The sequence below is a fragment of the Eulemur rufifrons genome, chromosome 17 (assembly GCF_041146395.1).
Source record: "Eulemur rufifrons isolate Redbay chromosome 17, OSU_ERuf_1, whole genome shotgun sequence".
NCBI classification, from domain to species: domain Eukaryota; kingdom Metazoa; phylum Chordata; class Mammalia; order Primates; family Lemuridae; genus Eulemur; species Eulemur rufifrons.
In genome coordinates, this window is record NC_090999.1 from 6,004,440 (window position 1) to 6,026,491 (window position 22,052).

General features: G+C 42.0%; 1 protein-coding gene across 1 annotated transcript in view; it reads right to left on the reverse strand.

The window, feature by feature from the left end:
* The window catches only part of SEMA5A (semaphorin 5A), a 320,883-nt gene that overhangs the window by 70,274 nt on the left and 228,557 nt on the right, over positions 1 to 22,052 (reverse strand). The window contains exon 12 of the mRNA XM_069492176.1: positions 9,116 to 9,233. Coding sequence (XP_069348277.1) covers positions 9,116 to 9,233 — 118 coding nt within the window. The remainder of the gene's footprint in view (positions 1 to 9,115; positions 9,234 to 22,052) is intronic.

Sequence of the window (22,052 nt, forward strand, 5' to 3'; positions counted from 1 at the left end):
CTGGCTCTAATATCACCTCAAACTGACAACACTTAATCCAAAACACATTTAAAGAGTGCCTATTAATCACCTGGAGCTCTGCTCCTTGTTATCCCAGTCAAGCCTGTGCCTTAACTACCCTCTGAGAGCTTGTGGGCCAGTGAGCAGGAGCTACACACATGCTTATTACTGTGTGCAAAATCCAGCCACAGAGTCGGAGCAGGGGCTGTGGGAGCAGAGGAGGGGACATGCGACAAGCTCGCAGGGCCAGGAAGAACAGTAAGGGCCTGTGTTGAGTCTTCAAGGGTAAAAAGGAGGGGCTGGGTAAAGGAGCTGGCAAGGCTGAGGGGCACATGGGCTGTGCCCTGTCACTGCGTGTGAGCAGGTAGTTTGGGGGGAGCCTTATCAGACTGAAGGAGGAGCCCCAGGCAGGGCCAACATGGGGAGGTCCCAGGGCGCACGGTAGAGCGCAGCCTGTGAGGGCACTGCAGGGGATGGTGTGGGCTGGTGCCACCTGGGCACGTGTGACCAGCTCTGGTGTGGCTGGGGCATTGGAGACCGGATGACTTCCTGCCAAATATGATACGCAGGTCTGCCCTGGAGCTAGGGATTTGCCAGGAGGAGAGACTCATGGAACTAAGCCTTAAGTCACCTGCCCATCAGAGGAGTCTTCCCTCAGAAGGGGACAGGAAGAAGTCTTAAAGTCCAAAACTCCTAATTTAATATGGACACTTCAGCATCTCTTAGAAAAATTGACAAATGAAGAGATCTGGTGATGAGCGAATTGCATGCTTTAACCTCAGCCAGAGTTCCCTCCCTGAACTGTTCCTTACATTTGTAAAGACTCATCGTCCTCAGGAGAAACAACTCCATGGATGAAACAATTAATTTTTTGGGGGGGGGTCACAAAATATACCCATACTTCCTGATTTCAGAATAATGCCAGGGGCAGGTTCTGTGTCTAAAAATAGAGGCAAGCTTTATTGTTGATCCATCATTTCCCCAAACACAATAGAAACCAGTTCAACGTTAAATGTGTCCGTTTTTTTCTGACATGGCTGGTTGGCCATATCCAACTTCTACCGTCATGAGTCCATCCCTCCTGCTTTCTAACCAACACTCTAACACTTGATAGCCCCTAAAGCAGATGAAACTGTGAGTCCCCTGCCATGCCTGGCTATTTATACAAGAAGCCGCGGCAAAGTGGGCAGAACAGGGCCGCAGCGTCCATTAGAGCAGTTCTAAGTGACCCGCTGAGTCCTACCCAAGAGGGAAACATCCCCACTTCTAAGGTCCCTGGAACCCCCGTCTGGTAAGATAAAAGTACTGCTCCCACTCTGACCATAAGGCTCCCTGGAGGCCACAGTTTTTTACTTGGAGAACCTAGTCTTGCATGACAAGGTGATACAAGACACTAGCAACGCAGATTCTCTTGTTAAAGAAGCAGAGACCCTATTCCCTGGGATTTTCAATATTCTTTAATCTCTTTTAGCAGATCTCTCTCTTGCCTCCAGCCAAAGGAATGCTGTGTCAGTGGATAAGGCAGCAACAGTTACTTGTGCCGTGACCTAACACTGTACCTGCCCCAACAAATTCTCACATGCTTTTACACTCAAATTCCTGCCTGCTACACAAACACTGCTGTTATTGTTATCACTGTTAAAGCAAGTCTCTGGTTCATAGAGCCAGCACCAAGGTATAATCATGATCAGACAGAATATTTGTATAATAGTTACACAATATAGGCCCATACTACTGTGATTGTTCGTACTGACCGTGACTGTCACTGTTTGAACATGCTGTGCTGTCAGTCTGAGGGCAGGGTGGAGGTTGCCATGGGGAACCTATAGAACCAGCTGCTCCCCCAGGGCTGGGCCCTCAGGGCGCTAAGCGGGGTGACCCCACCCCTCCCTGACCTACAGGGCAGATTTCTCCAGGGGATAGAGGGGTGACAAGAGAAAATGCCACCTGAATGCTGTCCAGTGGTTGGCATGAGGCCCTAACAGAAGGTCAATGTGTTAGGTGGGTCATGCGGGAATAATGCCAAGTTCCACTTTGGTTTTACAAACACAAGTAAGGTACCACGTGCCTTTCCCGTGGCTCACAAATGAGACCACCCCCCCCACTCCCAGACAACATCCAGATCTGGACAACCAGGAACTCCGTTCCCAAGTGCCACAGATCCAAAGTCTTCCCATCTGGCTCTGACATGGAGGGGGGTCTTTTGCCAAAAAACGGAAATCGGGGACAAGAATTCTCACTAGGGATGAGAAGAAAAGGGGATTCTGCTGCTGTTTGGGGCATTGTCACATTGAAAACATTTTATATATTTCTTTTCAAATTGCTGCCAGGTTTGGCTCAACGGCTGGATTTGTACAGGAATACAAGCTCCCTGTTGGAGAATGGATGGACTGTGGAAGGAAGGGATTTCAGAGCACAGGGCTGGACTGTGCTGGTGGGTACCACGGGGCTGCTGTGTGCACGATATGTATGCAGGTGGTTCTCCTTGCTAACACCCCAACTACACATAAAAAAGAATGTCACAGTTCATCCAGATGATGCAGAAACTTAAAGAGCTTAAAAGTAAGTCAAATTTTAAAAGCAAAACAACATGAAAAAACAAGGAGGATATTTACTAAGAATGTCAACATCCACATAAACGCTTTATGTTGATGCTAAAATTTTACGTAAAATACCTCTCCTCCTCTGCAGTTCTGTTTTTCTGTAGAATAAACTCCAGCCCAGTCCAGTGTTGAAGAGAAGGAGCCAGAAACCTCTAGAATGTTACATTCAGGAAAAGGAAGCCCCACAAGTTACAAAGCATAAAATAACATAAAAATAACCAGCTCCATGGCATAGGTGGGGTCCCACAGACGAAGGATCTGTGTCTTATGTATGCGCATCCGTCATGACCCTGGCAGGAAAAAGAAGCCACAATCTGCGGGATTTTGACGACAGTGTGTTGAAGGCTTTCTGGGCAGAGCTGGGTTAAGGAGACCATGGAGGGGTGCTGCAGCCCCCAGGGGAGCTGTGATTCTCCTAAGCCTGCAGATGGGGGGGTGGGACAGGTTGCTGGAGTCATCCTGAGCTGAAGAGGGATGAGGGAGAGAGACCCCAGCCTCACTCCTCCTGATCTGTCTCCTATTGGCTGACCCCAAGACAACAGGACAGCAAGGAGGGAACAGCATGGATGTGGGGAAGGTCAGGCCCTTAATAGGGATGTCTGCAATAGACAGCCCGTGTGTGTGTGTGTGTGTGTGTGTGTGTGTGTTTCCCCTTTTTGGTCTGGCAGGAAATAATAGGGTCCTAGGCCAAGAGATGTTATAAGTGTTCTCTTTCCAAATACATGGATGGGCAAAAGATTAGCTGTCTTATCTTTGACACAGGAAAAAAGAGGAAGGGATGACATAGGGAAAGAGAGGAAGAACTTGAACTAAGTGGCAGCTAATGGAAGAATAAAGAGACTGAGGCAGGTAACACGAAACAGTAACGGCAATGAAACAGGAGAAAGGAAGGGAACTGCACTGGACAAATCACTAGTGAGAGGACATAGTGATTGTACTTCTGCAGCATAAGAATTAGTTTTTGGCCAGGGCTGGGGTAGCTGCAGACTCTGAGGGCCACTGCAGTTGGTTCAATCACATTTGGGAGCAAGAAGAACTTGCAATCCTCAGAAAAGCACATGAGGATTTGGGTGAGGGCTCTCTGTGCTGCATTTAACCATGTGCTCGTTGTGACCCTGAGTATATTAGTTTGAAAATCTGCCCAGGAAATAGATCCATGAATAATGGTGTAAGTTCTGCAGCTTTGCTTTTTCATCTGAATAGGTATATTTATATTTTCTTAGCTCTCCGTAAGCAGACATCAGAAATAAAGCTACCTAGAATAAATTCTCTGTAGTTGTGCTATCTTTTGGATTTCTGCCAAATGACTTTCTATATAGGGTATCTGTTAAGCCATAGTAAAGCATATACCTTGTATTGGTAGTTTCATGTATGCCAGACACTGCACTTTACATGATTTAACTCCTTAAATCTTTACCACATCCCTAGTATTTACATCCCATTTTTCAGATTAAAAAACAGGTTCAGATGGGATAAGCAATTTTCTCAAAGTTGCTCTGGTTGCATTAATAAGAGACTCAAGAACCAGTCCAAATGAACTGAGTCCTGACCCTGTGATCTCGGCCACTTTATTCTATAATGTGATTTCTAGATCCCTCTTGGATGAGAGTCTCAAAGAAAGCTTCATATAATTTTAGCCCCTAAACATGTCACAGCAAATTTCCCTTCACCCAGGAAATAATGGATTTCCAACCACTAGCCAAGGAAGGTGCAACTTTTGTTAACATCCATAATTCTAACTTTCATTGGTTCACGTTTAATTCATTAATTCTCAACTCACCAAGGAGGTAGATGCATTTGGTGAACTGAGAGGTCCCTGGAGCACATCATTAGATCCTCACTTTACTCCAACCATTATTCTTGTACAACTAAAGTGAAGTCTTATATTTTCTATTCAGATATATTTTTTTTCAGAAGTTAAAATATCTTCCTTTATTTATTTTCAAATTTCATGGACCTTTTGGCAGAGATTATAACAAAACAGGATGTTGGATGTGCTCCTCAGAAAGGCTTGTCTCAGGTTATTACATCAACTTACTATCACCCTTAACACTATTTATAATGAATTACAAGGGATGACAGCCCCTCCAAAGAGTACGAAGTCGGGGTGTTGTGTGGTCTCTGATAGGCTGAGTGAATAAATAGGGGCACTCTTTATTTACTGTCTCTGAGTCCCAGTCCTTTCATCTATGCAATAAAAACAATAAAGTCTACCCCTGGGGGTCACCATGACCTTAAGTGAGATAGTCCATTGAAAGCTGCCTAACATGGCGCTGAGCACATGGTCTAGACACATAATTTAACCTTAGCTCCCTTTCCTTTCTCTTACAGCAGATTCCATCACAACATTCAGAAACAATGTCTTGCCTGCTCTCTGAGCATGATCTGTATCATCTGAGCATCATGCATGACGATTGGGACATTGGTCCACTTATCAGCCACTGCTTTGTGGAGATGTTAAGAGCTGGGAATGGCATTATCCTGTGTACTAGGAATAATGTCAAAAATATTGGGTTTGAATCCTGCTTTCTTTCACAAGGCAGTTTTAGAACATTGGTAAACACTTTAGATCCCAGTCTCTGCTGTTGTCATCTAAATGAGGGCTTTATGCTTGATCATTGCAAAAGTCCTCTTTTGTTCTAAAAATGCCAATTACACACTGGCCCCAGAAGAGAAGAATCCTGTTATTGAGAGACCCTTAGGTGTTTATTTGATCTACGGATCCTGCTAGTTATCGCATGATGTATTTTTGAAAACGGGCTCATTTTACGATATGGTAGCCTGGTAACCACGTACCCACAAAGGATATGGAGGGTATTCATGCACAAATAAAGCCCACGTAGATTCTTAAGACTATGCTACCCTTGCTAAACAACATTACAAGCTATGCAGGACATATATATTATTCTAATCAGTTTAGATATGCCAATTTAGATCTTACTCAAGCACTTCAAAGCTCTTAAACCGAGAGTAATGTTTTCAATTACAATTTTATAAGCAAAAAGACTGTTAATCAATATGTCAGTAAACTACTGCCCTGTCTTCTGGACTATAGAAAACCATAAACATATTTAAATAGGAATCTTTCAGTGGAAAATAAGTCTTATTTAACTCCCTAAATCCCTACGAAGATTTCTCCAATTCAAACTCTGGGGAGCACAGAATCTAAGCCACTGCTATGGCTTGAATGTTCCCCTCCAAAATTTAGCTCTTGACAATGTGATAGTGTTAAAAAGCAGGAACTTCAGGAGGTGATTAGACCATGAGGGCTCCTGCCTCTGGAATGGGACTGAGTACCCTTATTAAGGGAATTGAGGAAGGGAGTGTCTCTCTCTTGCCCGCTACCTTCTACCCTGTGAGGATGCAGCAAGTTGGCCCTCACAAGACCAAATGCCAGTGCCTTGATCTTGCACTTGTAACCTCCAGAACTGTGAGAAATAAATTTCTGTTTAAGTTACCCAGCCTCAGGCATTCTGTTACAGCAGCACAAATGGGCTAAGACAGCCATAAATCATACCCACTGAGTGAGGTTTGACTGGAAAACTAACTTTGGGGAACTCAGTTGTGCTATATCATTGGTGCGAGGTTCGTGAACATTTACATGGAAAAGTCACACAAGAGGGTCTGAGGTTGACTCATCATTACCAACATTCGTCTGCCTCTTGGTGAGCTCAGTGAAACAGGATCTCCTCTCTTTTATTATTCAACTTGCAATTTTACATGGGATTTAAGATGCTTGGTCCCATTCAAAAAGCCCTCACCTTATAAAACTTAATTTTTGGATAAAGAGACACACTTCCAATTGCCCACATATGTCAATGTAGGTAAAGAAATAAAAGTATTAACTAATCACAAGATTTTGTATTTCATCTCTGAAATCAGTTGGCATTTTGCAATCCGTGGCAGCAGCTTGTTTTTCCTTCACACATAAAGCAGTGGCACACTTTGCAACCAATAGCTTATCAGAAATAATGATATACGGAAGATTTGGCCAAGAAAATTAAGCCCTTATTCTATTTCAGTAGAAAAAAATGAAAAATAACATGGAAGCAAATTACATTTTTAACAATTTTTAAAAATGTCTCTCTAAGTTTAGACCGTTCTACATTAAGCTGATAATTTTCATCTCATCTCTTTCCAAGAGATAGATTTTTACAAAGAAATTATAATTAAAGTAGTTAGATAATATAGTTTCCATTTTCTATATGGTAGCTATATACATCAGAAAAATATACGGCTTCTTTTCCTGTGTTTTGCTCAGAATGACATAATTTATTTTCTTTTGTTGGCTTCTATTTATATTCCTAACTTGTATCAAAAGTGTATCTTGAAGTGTGACAAAAAACTTTGGGTGAGAAAGAAGGGAGGGTTTTGTGTGACAAAATCCCCCCATATCAGAAGAATGGACCATGTCGTTAGTGTTTTGCTGACAGAGATCCAGAGATCACATCTCAGCCGCGGATAGTGGGTGGGGGCAGCCCTGACACCAGGCCAGGTCCCTGTTGCTCTCTGACCTTACTTGCGTTTTTAACAGTTTTTGTTAAAAACTGTCCTATCAGCAGCAGGAAACAACTTTAGCGACAACCTTCTTACCACTTCTTAAATATTGGATCCCACCATTTTTTGACATATTCTGGTATAAAGCCAGTGGTTGAGTGTGTATTTCCCATTACATAATTAGCATCCCTCAGATATACACTAACACAACCCTGGGTCCTAGACAATGATCTTATTGCTTGCAAAGAACAGCTATGTTCTTCTTCTGTTTTTTTTTTTCCATTAAAAATGCAAGATCATCTGAAGTCCGTGGAGAGCGACAGTTTGACCTCTTCTGCCCCAATTTGGATGCCCTTGATTTCCTTCTCTTGTCTGATTGCTAGTTGGTATTAACTGATCAACACTTAAGTGCACATAGTAACATTCATCGGGTGTTGGGCAGGTGGAAGGGAGAGGAGGAGATGGGTATATTGACAACTAATGGGTGTGGTGTGCACCGTCTGGGGGATGGACACACTTGTAGCTCTGACTCTGACAGGGCAAAGTCAATATATGTAACCTAAACATTTGTATCCTCATAATATTCTGAAATTAAAATTTTTTTTTAAAATGCAAGATCAAAGATATTCAAGGAGACGTGCTGATTCTTCCAAAGTGCACGTATGTACATTGGAGCTACATTTCAGATACTACATGTTATGTTTTCTCAAGCTGCAAAGAATTTTAGGTGACTACTCCGTGCTCTTAAAGTCTGTTCAGAAATGAGAAGGGATTTAGCACAAAAAAAATGGCATTTTTCTAACCATTTTCAAGAACATGTTTTAAGAAAATGCTGCAGAAAGTTTTGCTTCTGAAATCATAGAGCAGAAGTTATATAACCAACAGGACTGACAGCTGACTGCAGAGGAACGTTTTTCAGAGGCCGAGTGTGGTGACGCACATCCCGGCAGTGAAGGCCATGGATCTGGTGCCGACATGTGGGGAACAGCACTGAATAGTCCCAGCCTTGCTCATTTCACTCTCTGGCCTTCCCACTTTCAGGTTGAAGGGTCGGCTTCATGGACACCATTTAGGTAACTGAAAGAGCAGCTTCCTTGGTCGGAGGCAGACTGACCAGCATTGAGGTGAGGCAGAAACAGCAAGGTCTTCACACACTGAGGGTGCCGCACCTCTGCCTTGTAGGGAGATGTCAGAACCGACTGCCAGACACCAGCCAATGGCAACGTGACTAAATGATTTTTCACTTATGTGGAAGTTAATAGCTATTGCTCATATTCTACAAGAACAAAGATTATTGGATGAAGGGTAATAAAGACAAAAACACAAAAACCACAAAAACGAAAAACAAAGCAAAAAAAAAAAAAAAAAAATCCCCCAAATACTGGTTCTGACAAGTGAGGACCCAAGAAAATAGATCAGCAAAGGAAACTGTGGAATCTGTTTTTCTTGGATCCAGAGTCTGGCCCTGAATACAGGCAAGCTTCCCCTCATCCCACAGGGCTCGGTGTAGGAACACACCCCGGGCTGTTTCTCCCAGACCTCCCTGTGACCCTGAGCGGGATCTACAAGGCCGCCCCACATGGGGTCAAAGTAATATCCTTTAGTTTATTCTTTCCAAATCTCCCCTTATGTCGGCTTCTGGAATGATAGCTCCCAAAGGAAATTTATGGGTGTGGAAGTTCCCATTTTGTTAGTGCTATAAGGGGCACAATAGTCCACACCAAACTCTGGAGGGAAAAATAATCCCAGAATAAAACAGAGATGGTGCACTACATTAACAAACCAGCACTGTTTTCTCTGCAGACATATTTCCCTTCAGACAAAGAGCCTGTAAGAGCAACCCACGTGACCCTCGTGTGAGCTAAAAACCAAAGGAGTTTAGAGAACACAGGCTAGGTTCGCAGGAAAGGTTCTAATGGGAAGAGGCACAGACAGCAGGCGGTGTGGGTGTGGGTGGCCGGGAGAGGGGGGCCCTGCGGCAGTGTTTTCAGAGGCTGCAGCAGGCGGGTGCTCACCGGACAGGCGGAGATGCTCTGCTCCCACTGCGTCATGCTGAGGCTCTCCTCCAGGCTGGTGCACGTCTTCATCACCATGTCCCAGCCGCAGTAAGGGTCCTGAGCCCCAATGCAGGCGCTGGAAACACACACCAAACCGTCAACAGAAAGGTAGCTTTAGCTAGGACTAGAGACGCCAGCCAAGGCAAGCCTGTCCCGCGGGGGTGGGCATGGGAACTTCAGTCTGGACACTGGAGAACGTAGCTATCTGCACACACCAGTAAGTATCCAATTAAAATTAAATCATTTATGTAGATACTAATATTTTGAAAACTCTGTATTTTATCTAACATACAGAACAGATGGTTAAATGAGCCAACAACATAGTCATTTTGGTATCATAAACAGCTAAAGTAAGAATTTTTGCAGTGCTCAAAAATATTAATAACATAGTTGTGATCAACACCATCATCACTACCTTAATAACAGGTATCATTTATTGAACATCTATAATATTAACTATGGTACAAACTCCCATATTATCTAGACACTTAAACAGTTTGCTAGGTATTATTATTTTCACTTTATTTACCATCATCACCATCATCATTATCACTAATTTATTAATGAGAAAACTGAGGCACAGAAAATTTGAGAAACTGGCCCAAAGCCAAGCAGGTACAGCCAAAACACTTTAGTATGGTTAGTTCAAATTCAATAAATTAGGGACATCTTCCTTTTGTGTACTATAGCTTAAAAATGTATTAAAATTTTCCATAGTAGTTCCATATATTTATGTCTATAATATCCAATATTTATATGAGAAGTATTACAGATGGTGGTTATTTTATTTTAGCTTTGTCTACATGGAAGAGCTCATACACAAGATGGGCATTATTACATGAGAATGTGGCCCCCGCATTATAAACACAGAGAAGGTGAACGGGGGTGGGGAAGGAGAAGACACAGCTGACTGTGTTTGGAGCAAAAAATATACAGACGTTGACACCATTGGCAGACAGGACGCTGGACCCCTGGGATTCTCTGAAGGGTCCAAGAAGTCAGACGTGCAGGAAATGGATGTGAGTAAAGGCAGGCAATGCCGGCACAGAGGTGTGATGTCCTCTTCTTAGAGATGGGACGCCACGTATAGGAAAGGAGGCTCTCTTATGGAGTGACTACCAACCAAAGGCAGGACCAGAACTCACAGCTTAACTACCACACATGGGGGCAGGGAGGTAGAAGTAGTGAAAGTTGTTCATATTAGTAGTTGGAAATAATCATCATTAACACCCCATACATGTTAACCACATACAACGCACTGTTCTAAGGGCGTGACCCATATTAGGTCATTTAAACCCCATTATGACCTTATAAATATAGTATCTTAACTATGTACTACCTTCATTCCCATTTTAAAATGAAGAAATTGAGGCGAAGAAAGGCCAATTTGAAGGCTGCACAGCAAGGAAATATATGGTTACAGATGCTAAATCAAGCAAAATTTATTAAGTTTTTATTCAATTATTGTTTATTAACTACCTAAAGAAGTGCATACAAAAATGGTTAAAAAGGGCAGCTTCTCAGCAGTAGTGCTAGGTTGTGGTGCAAAGGGTGCTCAACAATTACCTGTCACTACAACCTCATTAGAACTCTTTGCTATGTGACCACATGCATATGCTCCTGTCATTCAACAATTCAAATGACACAGATGTAAAGGACCAGGTGAAAGCCTTTCTTCCCCATTAATAGGTAGTGTTACTACCAGCTTACAAATTCTGGAGATGTGTTCTCCATACGTACAAGCTTGCTTGTGGGCATGTATCTAGACACACACACGTATATATACACATATATGTCCTGTTGTTGTCTATTGTAATTATAAGACATAACATTACTTATTATATGTAATTATATCTAATACATACAAATGTGATTGTACACACTGCTTCATGTTTGCTTTTTACGCCTCATAATATATAATTGCACTATTCTTGTCAATAAATATAGTTCTTCCTTATTCCATAGTTGTATAGTGCTTCATTTCCTTGATGAACCAACATTTAGTTAAATTTCTCCTTTAAAAGAAAGGCTGCAGTGCTCATTTTTGCGCAGGTTTTCTACATGATAAAATTCTATTAGTGGAACTGATGAGTTAAAAGTTATGGGTATTATCGACTTCACCCTGTTTCACATTGGATGTTGCCGTATTTTTTTTTTTTAAACTTACCCCTTTCTGGTGATTAAAAAACAGAATTTCCCAGTCATCTGTTTTCCTTTCATCCTTCTTTTCTTTTTTTTTCCTTTATATTCTTTTACCTCTTTTCTATCTTTCTTTCTTTTTTTTTCATTTAGAGACAGGGTCTGACTCTGTTACTCAGGCTGGAGTGATCCTCCTGCCTCTGCCTTCCAAGTAGCTGGGACTGCAGGTACCTGCCACCACAACTGGCTATCTTTTAAAAAAATTTTTTGTAGAGATGGGGTCTTGCTATATTTCCCAGGCTGTCTTGAACTCCTGGCCTCAAGTGATCCTCCTGTCTCAGCCTGGTTTTCATTTCTTTAAGTTGTGAGTTAGATTAAGACTTAGCATGGGTGTGTGCACCTACTGATCATTTCTATTTCCTTTTATGGAAACTTCCCATGCATATCCAGCTCCTGCTTTGGTCTCTTTCATGAGCCATTGGCTTTTTTATTAATACATGATCATTGGAGGGGGAAATTTTTGTATTAAAATTTACCCACTTGTGGCTGGGTGCAGTAGCACACACCTGTAATCTGGGAAGCTGAGGCGGGAGGATTGCTTGAAATCAGGAGTTCGAGACCAGCTTGAGCAAGAGCAAGACTCCCATCTCTACTAAAAATAGACAAAATTAGCTGGGCAACTAAAAATAGAAAAAATAAATTAGCCGGGCATGGTGGTGCATGCCTGTAGTCCCAGCTACTTGGGAGGATGAAGCAGTAGGATCACTAGAACCCAAGAGTTTGAGGTTGCTGTGAGCTAAGCTGATGCCATGGCACTCTAGCCTGGGCAACAAGACTTTGTCTAAAAAAAAAAAAAAGTTACCCACTCTTGAGTAATATTTTTCCTGTTTGACATTAAATCTTTTTTTTGAAATACAAATGTTATAAAATTTTATGCAACAAAATTTATGAATGTTTTCCTTTGTAGCATTTAGGTTTTGTGCCATGTTAAGAAAGATCTTCCCTACTTAAAGATTGTGAAAACATTTATCCTGATTCCTTCTGATTCTTCTATAGTATCTTTTCATTTGTCTCCCTATCTTGGATCCATTTGAGATGTATTTTCATAACTCTCCTGTCTTCCCCTCCTCAAAAAAAAAAAAAAAAACATAGAAAGTCATTTATACATATTTTAACATCTAAACTTCTCAAACCTCACACCATCAGCACAAATAGACCTAGCTGTCAGGAGTAAGAATGAGGGAAGTGAGTAGGCTTTCTTTTTCCTTTTTCTATTAAATTCAGATGACATTTTTACAAATACAAGTTTACAAGAGTGTGAGCATCAGCTTTTTTAAATCTCTGGTTTTGGAAATATAACTTCTAATGATTTATTATTTTAAATAGAAATTCATTTCAATGATCAGTTCTACTGAATAGAATTTGACCTGTATTTCTCTTATACAAACCACATACAAAATTTCTCAACTTTCAGACACATAATTTTATTTAGTAACTTTTTTGGAGGGCAGAGAATAGGGAAGATGAGAATAAACTATCATAAACAATGACTAAGTCAGCGAAAAGGGTGCATTTTTGTATCTACAAAATAAGACAAGGGGTTGGCCAGTTCTTTCTGAGTGAGTTTGCATGTGCGGTATTTTTCTGTAGAAAAATACCCAGAGGAAGTTTCTGGAAACCTGGAGACCCTTCAAGTGGACTTCTGAGACAGACCTGGGTGAAGCAGGGACTAACAGTCCTTCTACTTCCTGCCGTGACCACACCTGGCTGTGCCAATGAGATTGGACTCGAGAGTGCCTTGGTCTTACCAAGCCAAAAGCAACACATTCATGTTTGTGGCTCCTGGGGTGAAACCAGAGAGTAATTTCTCACTGATGAAATGACACAATGTACATCACACCTCAGAATTCTCTGTCCATGATCCCATTTTCCTGTTAGTGGGTCAATATGGCAAAGCTGCACTTAAGAGGATCATTCAAAAGGCCTGACTTCCTTTTCATGTTTCTTATTAAAGCAACATAGCCTTTAGGTAAAATTAAATTTCCTAAAAAGGAAAAATTCCACAGACTCCCTAACTTTACTCCTGGCTTCCCCTACAAAGCTGCCTGGAAACCTAAAACAATGCCACAGTGTTAGAGGGAAGTATTTTAAGCTGTTTTAAATGAAAAGTTGCCTGTAATAACACAGCTTTCTTCCCATAATGCCGATGGTTCTGTGTGTTCTTAACATTCCACTTATCCCTTAAAATATTAAAACTTCTACACAAAAACAAATGCCCATTCAATAAACACACCACGTGTGTGTGTGTATATATATATATATATATATATATATAATTTCCTCAAGTGAAATGTTTTACACCATAGGCAAAATTATGATGAACTCTACCTTCATTTTAAAACATACTTTAAGAAAAGCAATCATCACAAGATATTATTTTTGGATACTGGGTCTCTTAAAGAGAATACATAGAAAATCATGGGTTTCTAATTAAAGCAGCCATCATGAAAGTGACCTTTCTTTATTCCACTTGGAAAATGTTTTTCCTATGTGATGAGTATTTAATAAACTTTTAATAAAAGTTTATCTCCATTCAATCATTCCAAATTGTAAACATATAGCATCATTTTGTACCCCATAAATATATATTGTACAATTATAACTGTTAATATTAAATTTAAAATTTTTCTTAATTTGTTAGAGACCTTACATTATCCTCATTTTATATATTGCTCCAGTTTTTGAAAGTATCTGAACTCAGAGAACAATGTTGATCAGAATCTAAAGATTTAATTTTGAAAACACATTTATTTTGAGAGCCTGTTTTAGAGCTAAGCATATATTTAGAGGCAGGCCTTTATTTTAAAAGAAGGATAAATATCTACTTTCCTTTTTACATGCCAATGAAATCAATATATATCTAAATTCTTCATTTACATTTTAAAACTTGTAATTATGTTCTTTGTTAATTAGAATGTCAGGAAAAACAGGTATTTTCATTAAAATATTTTCACTGTATTTCTGGAAAGTTGCGGATTATTGCCAAGCATGATGCCCATGAATATTCGATTTTCTAAGTATTGATGCTTTTATCTGGCTTGTTGCTGTCACGCAATTAGTGTGACATAATATCAGTTTATTTTTGCTATTAAGAATTGTTGCCATTTACCAACAATTTTAAAAGTCATTTTAAAGGGGATTTTAAAAGTGTTTCAGTCATTTATTGTTTCAGCACAGACTTACGAGCACCTGCCACAAGCTAGACTTTGAAAGTGCTGGGTTTACAGTGGCAAACAAAACAGACACAGTCCCTGAGCTCAAGGAACTCGCCATTCAGTTAAGAAAATAAACCTTAAAACATTACACTAATAAATATCAACAACCAGCTGTAAAGGCAAACTCCAAAGGGCCTGAGAGTCTGGGGAATGCCCACTTAGTGTGTCTGGGGTCAGGGGACACAGAGAGTGGCATTCAAACTAGGACCTATGGGACCAACAGAAGTGACCCATTTGATTGGAGTCAGCACAAACAGAACCTTGCAGCAGAGAGACCAGCACAGGAAGGCGCTCAGGTGGGAGAGCCTGCAGGTGCTGGGCTGGGGTCGAAGCTTGCGGAGGGAAACAGACAGAGCTCTTGAGCCCCATGAAAGATCTGGGGTTTCCTTGTAAGTTCTGCACACTTTAAAGTGCCTCCCAAATACTGGGCAGAAACCACACTGCAAATATCAATTTCCACTATCATGGTGATGATTGTGGTAGCAATCAACATCTGTTTATGAATCACTCTTTCCATAATTTTTAAGATCTGTCTTATTCCTGAGCACCATGTTCCCAGATACTTCAGAATTTACTCTTTTCCTTTAAGAACTGCAATTAAATACATTATCTTACTAGAAATAAGACTGAAGAAAATTTCAAGAAGACAATAACCTTCCTGAGGAATGCGTTCTGACACATTCACAAATTTTTCAGTTGGTAAATCCAACTGGAATATATCTATTTTTTTGGTTTCTTCTTCTGCAAAACTGGAATAATACCCACTTCCAAGGCTGCTCTGAGGGTTACACTATATCATGTAGTAAGAAAAACTCTTGTTGAGATGGGGGTGCATATAGTTATTCTATTTAGTCTATAAACATAATTACAAGTTATTATAGGCTATGGATTTCTAGGGTATGTGAAAGCATTCTATATTGAAAATACTAAATCCATGAGAACATCCAATAATAATTCATGTTCCATGCTATGATTTGTAGATGAACTTAATGAATTACATTTCAATTAGTGACTTTTAATACTTCTCATTTATTAAAAACTATTCACTATTGCACTATTACTAAATGACATGGATTAAATACAATGACTAATTTTTGCACTTCAATTTGCCTTTAATATTAATTTAAATAATTGATATATACTACTGCTAATACTGAGAGAATGTTTTTTAGTTAAAATCTTAATGGGGAGATACAACAATCAAATTTTCCTCAGAAATCTAGTTGTTATTTTAAAAATGAACCAGATTGATATGTTTTATAATGAAGCACTTCAGGAAAATTGATACTTAAAAAAAAAGTAGTGACAAGGAAATAGTGTATTTGAAAGAAGCAAGGCAAAAGTGCTTTCTGGGTCTAGCAATTGAAGTTACTAGTAATTAAAATACCAGGAGCTAGAAATCCAGCAGTCACGATTAGCTGGGGACACCAGCTTTGGTTTCTGACCCGATGCAGACAGCCCGTCTCACTCCTCATCACACGCTGAATCCTGAGCTGTTCAGCTTGGCCTCCACGTGGGCTTCAATCATTGTGAACTTGAATTTGATGTTTCTCTAGAACAAACATCAAATATTTCTGGAAAGGCCAAGTCTGGCCCCAGGATGCAGCTCCCCAAGGAAGGCAGCCTCAGCTGGGATCCTGCTCAGAGACCAAAGCCAGGACAAAGGAAGGCGCAGAGCCCTTCGCAGCTCAGAGGCGTGGGAGAGCCCTCTGGGAGGGTGCACAGAAAGACCTGTGTCCACGTGCTCAAGAAGGAAAGAAAAGAATCCCGGGCCACTTGTTCAGGGAGAAGCCCAGGCCTCTGGCCTTCTATACCCTCTAGTCCATAAGACTATAGCTACCTCCAAACTTGACCCTCCCAGTCTCCTCTCCTCTCAGACAATTAAGGATAAAAATGAAGACACAATTCCTTTTTTGCCACATCCCATGTTTTCTCAAGAGAAAGCCTTCCGTGAAATAGGGTTTAAGGATCAACAGTTATACCTGAAGAATGCAGAACGTGTCAAGCAACACATTTTAATTTTTACACAAAATCTCGAAGGGCAGTTAAGTACAGAGAAAAAAATTATATTGCTGTTTCCTTATGATTCACCTAACTGAACAGATTTCCTGTAACTGAGTGGATGAGACTCACTGTCAAGGAATCCTTCCCTGGAGCACAGCCCACCCCACGGGAAGAACATCTACCCGTCTCAGCGGAATAGCTGTGGCAAGGTGGCGTCTATGCTGAATGTGGATTCTCTGGTGCCCTCCCTGGCCTCTGGGCCCCCAGTGGAGGCGGTAAAGGTAAGCACATGCTCTCCTCACACCTGGCCCTGCATGGCCTCCATCACTGCCTGAATCTCACCCCTCTTGTTTGGACAGACACACGTTCACCTGAGACAGGGAATTACTGAGTATCCCCCATGGAGGCTCCCTCTAATGGGTGAGGTCACACCTACATCACTCACTCAGGCACACAATGTGGTCATGTCGGGTCTCAGCCACCGTCTCAAACTCATTTGCCCAGACAGACAAGAGACAGGTGCATAATTTAATGCAAAGAGCAGAATCTGGCCTGATGGGCCTGGTACCTCTCAGATGATGTGAGTTGTTTAAAGGCACAAGAGCAAATTCTTGGCAGGTCAGTGTGCCTTCATTTAGCCCCAGAGGCGATGTGAGGTATACCTGGGCAAAGAAGGCAGACCGCACATGGAAGAGCAGTTTGCCTTTTGTTTGTTTCTTTTTTTCTTTTCTTTTTCTTTTTTTTTTTTTTTGTTGGCTTATTCATTTTTCATTTTGACTTACATCTAGGACGGAGGGAGATTTTGAAACCCAGACTTCAACATAGTATGCAGTGAGGACAATGAACCGTTCACAGGTAATGCCAGCTCAGAAGGATCTGCACAGACTGACTGTAGTATTGAAGCAGGAAAGGAAAGGAATTGCCTTGTATTGATTCTTACAGACCTTTCCATAGTCTCTCTTTGCCTTGGTTACACACTCACAGGGACCACACAGCTGCGGAAAGAGACGCAGAGAAGCTGAGTGATTTGCTCATGGCCCACACGTCAAGCAAAAAGGCTTATCCAGAACCCCCTGAACCCGGAGCGCGTGCTCTTTCCATAACAAAGCTGTCTCGCAGACACATGGGAACGGTTGTCTCCTTAAGAATTCATTGGACTATGCAGCAAATACAAAAACAAAAAATCTTAGGGGAAGCTCAGGTGGCTCCGTGTGGGGTAACTCAGGTGCTGGGCTCCAGAGCCAAGAAAACTGCCGCAACTGGTGCCTTCCCGTGGAGTTCTTCACACAGCTTTAAATTTGGGAGCTCAAAAACAGGAGGCCTGTGGAGTAGATGTTAAATAATGAAACTTTTCCATTCTGAGCTCTTTCAATTGTGTTTCTCCACTGAAGTACAAAAAGCTGGTAGCTGACCATTTAGAACACAGACTGCCATTTACAGACCAAGAACACATTCTTAGAAAACCAGTTTCACGCGTTGACACCTCCCACCCTGCCATGGGGCTGGGCCAGTTACCTGATGACAGCACTGCAAGACACCGCGTTCCAGAGCAAGCCCACCTTGAAACCCCTTTACTGCCTATGCTTCACAGTTGTAACAAGCATCTTGGTGCATATATTTTGCACAGTTTCCCCTTTTCCGTATTGGAACAGTGGTGACGATGGCACACACAAAATGTTGCCATGCTTTTTTCAGTTGCTGTTGGAAACCACTCAGATGTCTTCACAGCCATCATATAGCAGCTTCAGAATAACCCACTGAGAGAATAATCCATTCAATGGATGTATCATAACTTGGTGACTAATCCTTTGCTACTGGAAATGGAAGATTAGAACACTGCTTAAGATTCAGATACAGCCTAAAAAATAACTGGACAAGAGCATCAGGTGAGGAGATTAGGTCCTAGCGTACTCCAGGATCAAACTTTAACGATAAATCGATTTTAAATAAAATGTACGATATCTCCAACTCCCTTTGGCTTGATTCCACAACAGATATCCAGGAGATTTTATTCATGCCACAATTTCTCCTTAGCCCCTGAGCCCCATGGGAGTAGGGTCAGGGATGCCTCATTTGTCACCCGACCGACACTCGGGGTCCAGCTTGGTGTTTGTCATGCAGTAAGTTCAATTAATTTACTAGGCAGGAATTAACTAAGGCAAATTTAATCTTTAGAGGCTGAACCAAACCAATGTAAACAAGACATTGAGATTTAGAAAATATTAAATTCATTTTTACGAGAGAAACTTTGTAAAATGGGTACATGTCAAAATGTCCTTCTGAATTTTTATGTGATTGATGACGGAATGGCTGAAGTTGTCTTGCTGGGGGGCCATGTGGGCATCGTGCTATTTTTCTCCATACATCCGGTGTTTTTCTCATCGGCCAGATGCTGTCTTTAGAGAATATTGAATTAATTAAGGTGCCAACCTATTAACTCTACCTTTTAAAACTTTGCCCTTTAGTACAATAAATGTCCTGCAGTAATCTAATTTACATACTAATTTTCTTAATACCGTGTTATTTTTTTAAAATAATAACACTTTTATAGGCTAACAGAATTAAGAATGACCAGATACCAACGCACTCAAATGGAGCCAGTCCTTTCTTCCTGGCTCCATCTTTCCCTCCAGTTTTATGAAGCACAATTTAAAAGGTGTGACTCTTCTATTTTATATCTAGGCTGTGATTCTTCCAGTTCCCAGTTTTTCTCCTCCCTCAATTTAGTTCATAAAACAACACTAAAACAAAACAAATGCCCAAGGATTTCCATCCTTTTGCTCCTGTTTTATATCACCACACTTTTCTGTAAGGGGAGTATTAATTTTTAATAGAAATTATGGTTTTCTTTTCAGGTTATAAAGTAAATCAGCAGAGAGAGGAGAGGCAGAGGGTCCATTTGTTAATTCACCAAACATTTACTGAGCCCGTCTTGAGCTGGACACCACACCAGGGGCTGCACAGAACCTGGAAACACAGATACCCCTGCCCAGCCTCATGTTCCCACGGCTGAATGAGGCCTACGCTGGTGTATTGTACTTGAATTCTAGTTTCTGTTCTGAGACTGAGGAGTTTTTGCATATTCACTCTCTGATTCAGATCAATCCCTCATATACAAATGTTGTCTCTACAATCTGATAGGTTTATCTTATCTCATAAATCATGATGAGTGTCAAATAAAAAAAAAAAAGAAGAATACATGAGTAAATATCCAAAGAGTAGGATACTGCATGATATTCATAAAATATTAGGGTATAGAGTTAATCTATGTAACTTAATAATACATTCAATAACTGATTTATAAATTGGTGTATATTTAAAGGACATTCATTCATTCAAAAGGCATATGGTAATCTAATTCAGGGCTCAGCAAACTACGGCCCATGGGCTAAATCCACTCTGCCACCTAAACTGCTACTGAAACACAGTGTTGGGGAATGTGCTGCCCTGGGGACTGTTCCTGATTCCACAGAGGCCACAGGGCAAGGCTCGTAGCATCGCCACAGCTGGCCCAAGCTTTGGCAGAACAGCCCACGGTCCTCCCCAGTCCTGCAACGTGGCGGGACTATGAGGAGCTGCAACAGGCCATTCCTGCCAACTAACTCCCTGTGTCCCAGGGAGGCGTCACGAGAGAACTGCCCACTGCTCCCCAGGCTCCGGCGAAGTGAAAGGCTCTGCCCCCACCCTCACCCCACTGGGGTGCAGCTGCAGGCTCTACAACTGTTTCGGTGTCGTCCTGCAGGACAAGGGACGTGGGGAGCGGACACCTTTCCTGCTCTTACTGTCACCGTCTGTGTAAGTAATAAACTTTCTGAAGCAGAGAGTGGATCTTTGTTTCTTTACCAGATGAACTGTCAGCCTCTCCCGACCCACAGACATGCCCGTCCATTACGGTCCGCGGCTGCTTTCATGCAGCCATGGAGAGTTGAGTCGTGGCACAGAGATCATATACCTGCGAAGCCCAACACAGTTTCTGTCTGGCTCCTTGCAGAGAAAGTGTGGTGATGCACTGATTCAATCAACACACAACCTTTAGAGTGACTTTAAAAGTCTGTGTCAAAAGCCCTCCCCGCATCAGTCCCCAAGCTGTCCTTTGCTTAGACTTTAAGAGCTGCAATCAGTCTTACCACTTAGAAGCCTATGGTATTTCCTTGGGAGGAAAATAACAAACTGATTTTCAGACATGATAATTAAAGCCCAAGGCCTGTGGTCGTTCTTCCCGAGGCAGCGAGATGGGGACTCTGTGAGCTCCCTGCCAGAGTCTGGAGCCTGGTTTCCCTCCCAGTGGCAGGTTCTGACTTCATGTTGGTATCTACACCAGCGGGGGTTAAGTGAGTGGCTGCTCTCGGCTGCCCCAGCCCGTCCTCCCACGGAGACGTGTTTCTACTTTACAGGCCACGGGACGCTACTGCGGAGCCCAGACTGAGCCACCTGCACGTGAGGCGGTCCCCAGAGGCCAACTTCCCGGCCTTCCCTTGTCGTACACTGAAATCCTACCCAGATCTGCCCACATCCTTCAACACTCAGCCAGCGTTAACTCGCTTTATGAGACTTACACACTTGTGCGCTCAGTGACGCCAATGAGTCCTAGAGTCAGAAAGGACACCCGTGAGCGCACTCCACATCCCCAGAGGCAACCGCCAATTCCAATGAGCTGGCTTTGTCATCGGCACAGTTTTGTCATCCCATTTATTAAATGACAATGCCAGCAAATGCTAATATGAAAACAATTTTTTTATTCATGTTGAGGTTAAACTTGACTAAAATATGATTTTTAAATATTGTTCTTTTTTTTTAAACTAAGCTATAGGCTTTATTTGGATTTTCCAGTGTTTCATTTCTTTTTTTTAAATTTCAGAATATTAGGGGGGTACAAATGGTTTGGTTACATGGATTGCTTTTGTACTGCATGAGACAAAGTTATCAGTGTGCCCGTCTCCCAGATAGTGTACATTGTACCCAGTAGGTGTGCATACTAGGAAGTAAATACTGTTTAATAAAATAACTTCCCAAGAGAAAAACTCTGTGCTCTGTTCGTTCAGAGTCACGATGCCTGGGTACTGTGGACAGTGCAGGCAGGTGCTTGGTTGGTGCCCTGTGGTCCCAGGATCTCCTTGAGAACAAGAAGAGAATGGAGATTCATCTAGAAAGCTTTAGGAAACAGTACAAAACCTCCTCACGTCTGTCTGATGCAGCTTATGGCAAGCGGAGTAAAGTGGCAGCTACTGGGAAGGAGCCTCAAGCAGCTGCCAGGAGACCTGGGCTCTGCCTGCCCATGTACTACACAGCTCTCCCCCCCAGCGCACTTGGAAAGCGCAACCAAGCAGCTCCTTCCACGGAACTCCGACCAGAGAGGGAACACCTGCAGTACCAGGAGCAGCAAACCAAACCACAAATACATCACGGGCTTTGGGGCCAGAGAGTCCCAGCCCTGACCTGAGTCTCATGTTTCAGGAGCTATGTGACCTTGGGCAGGA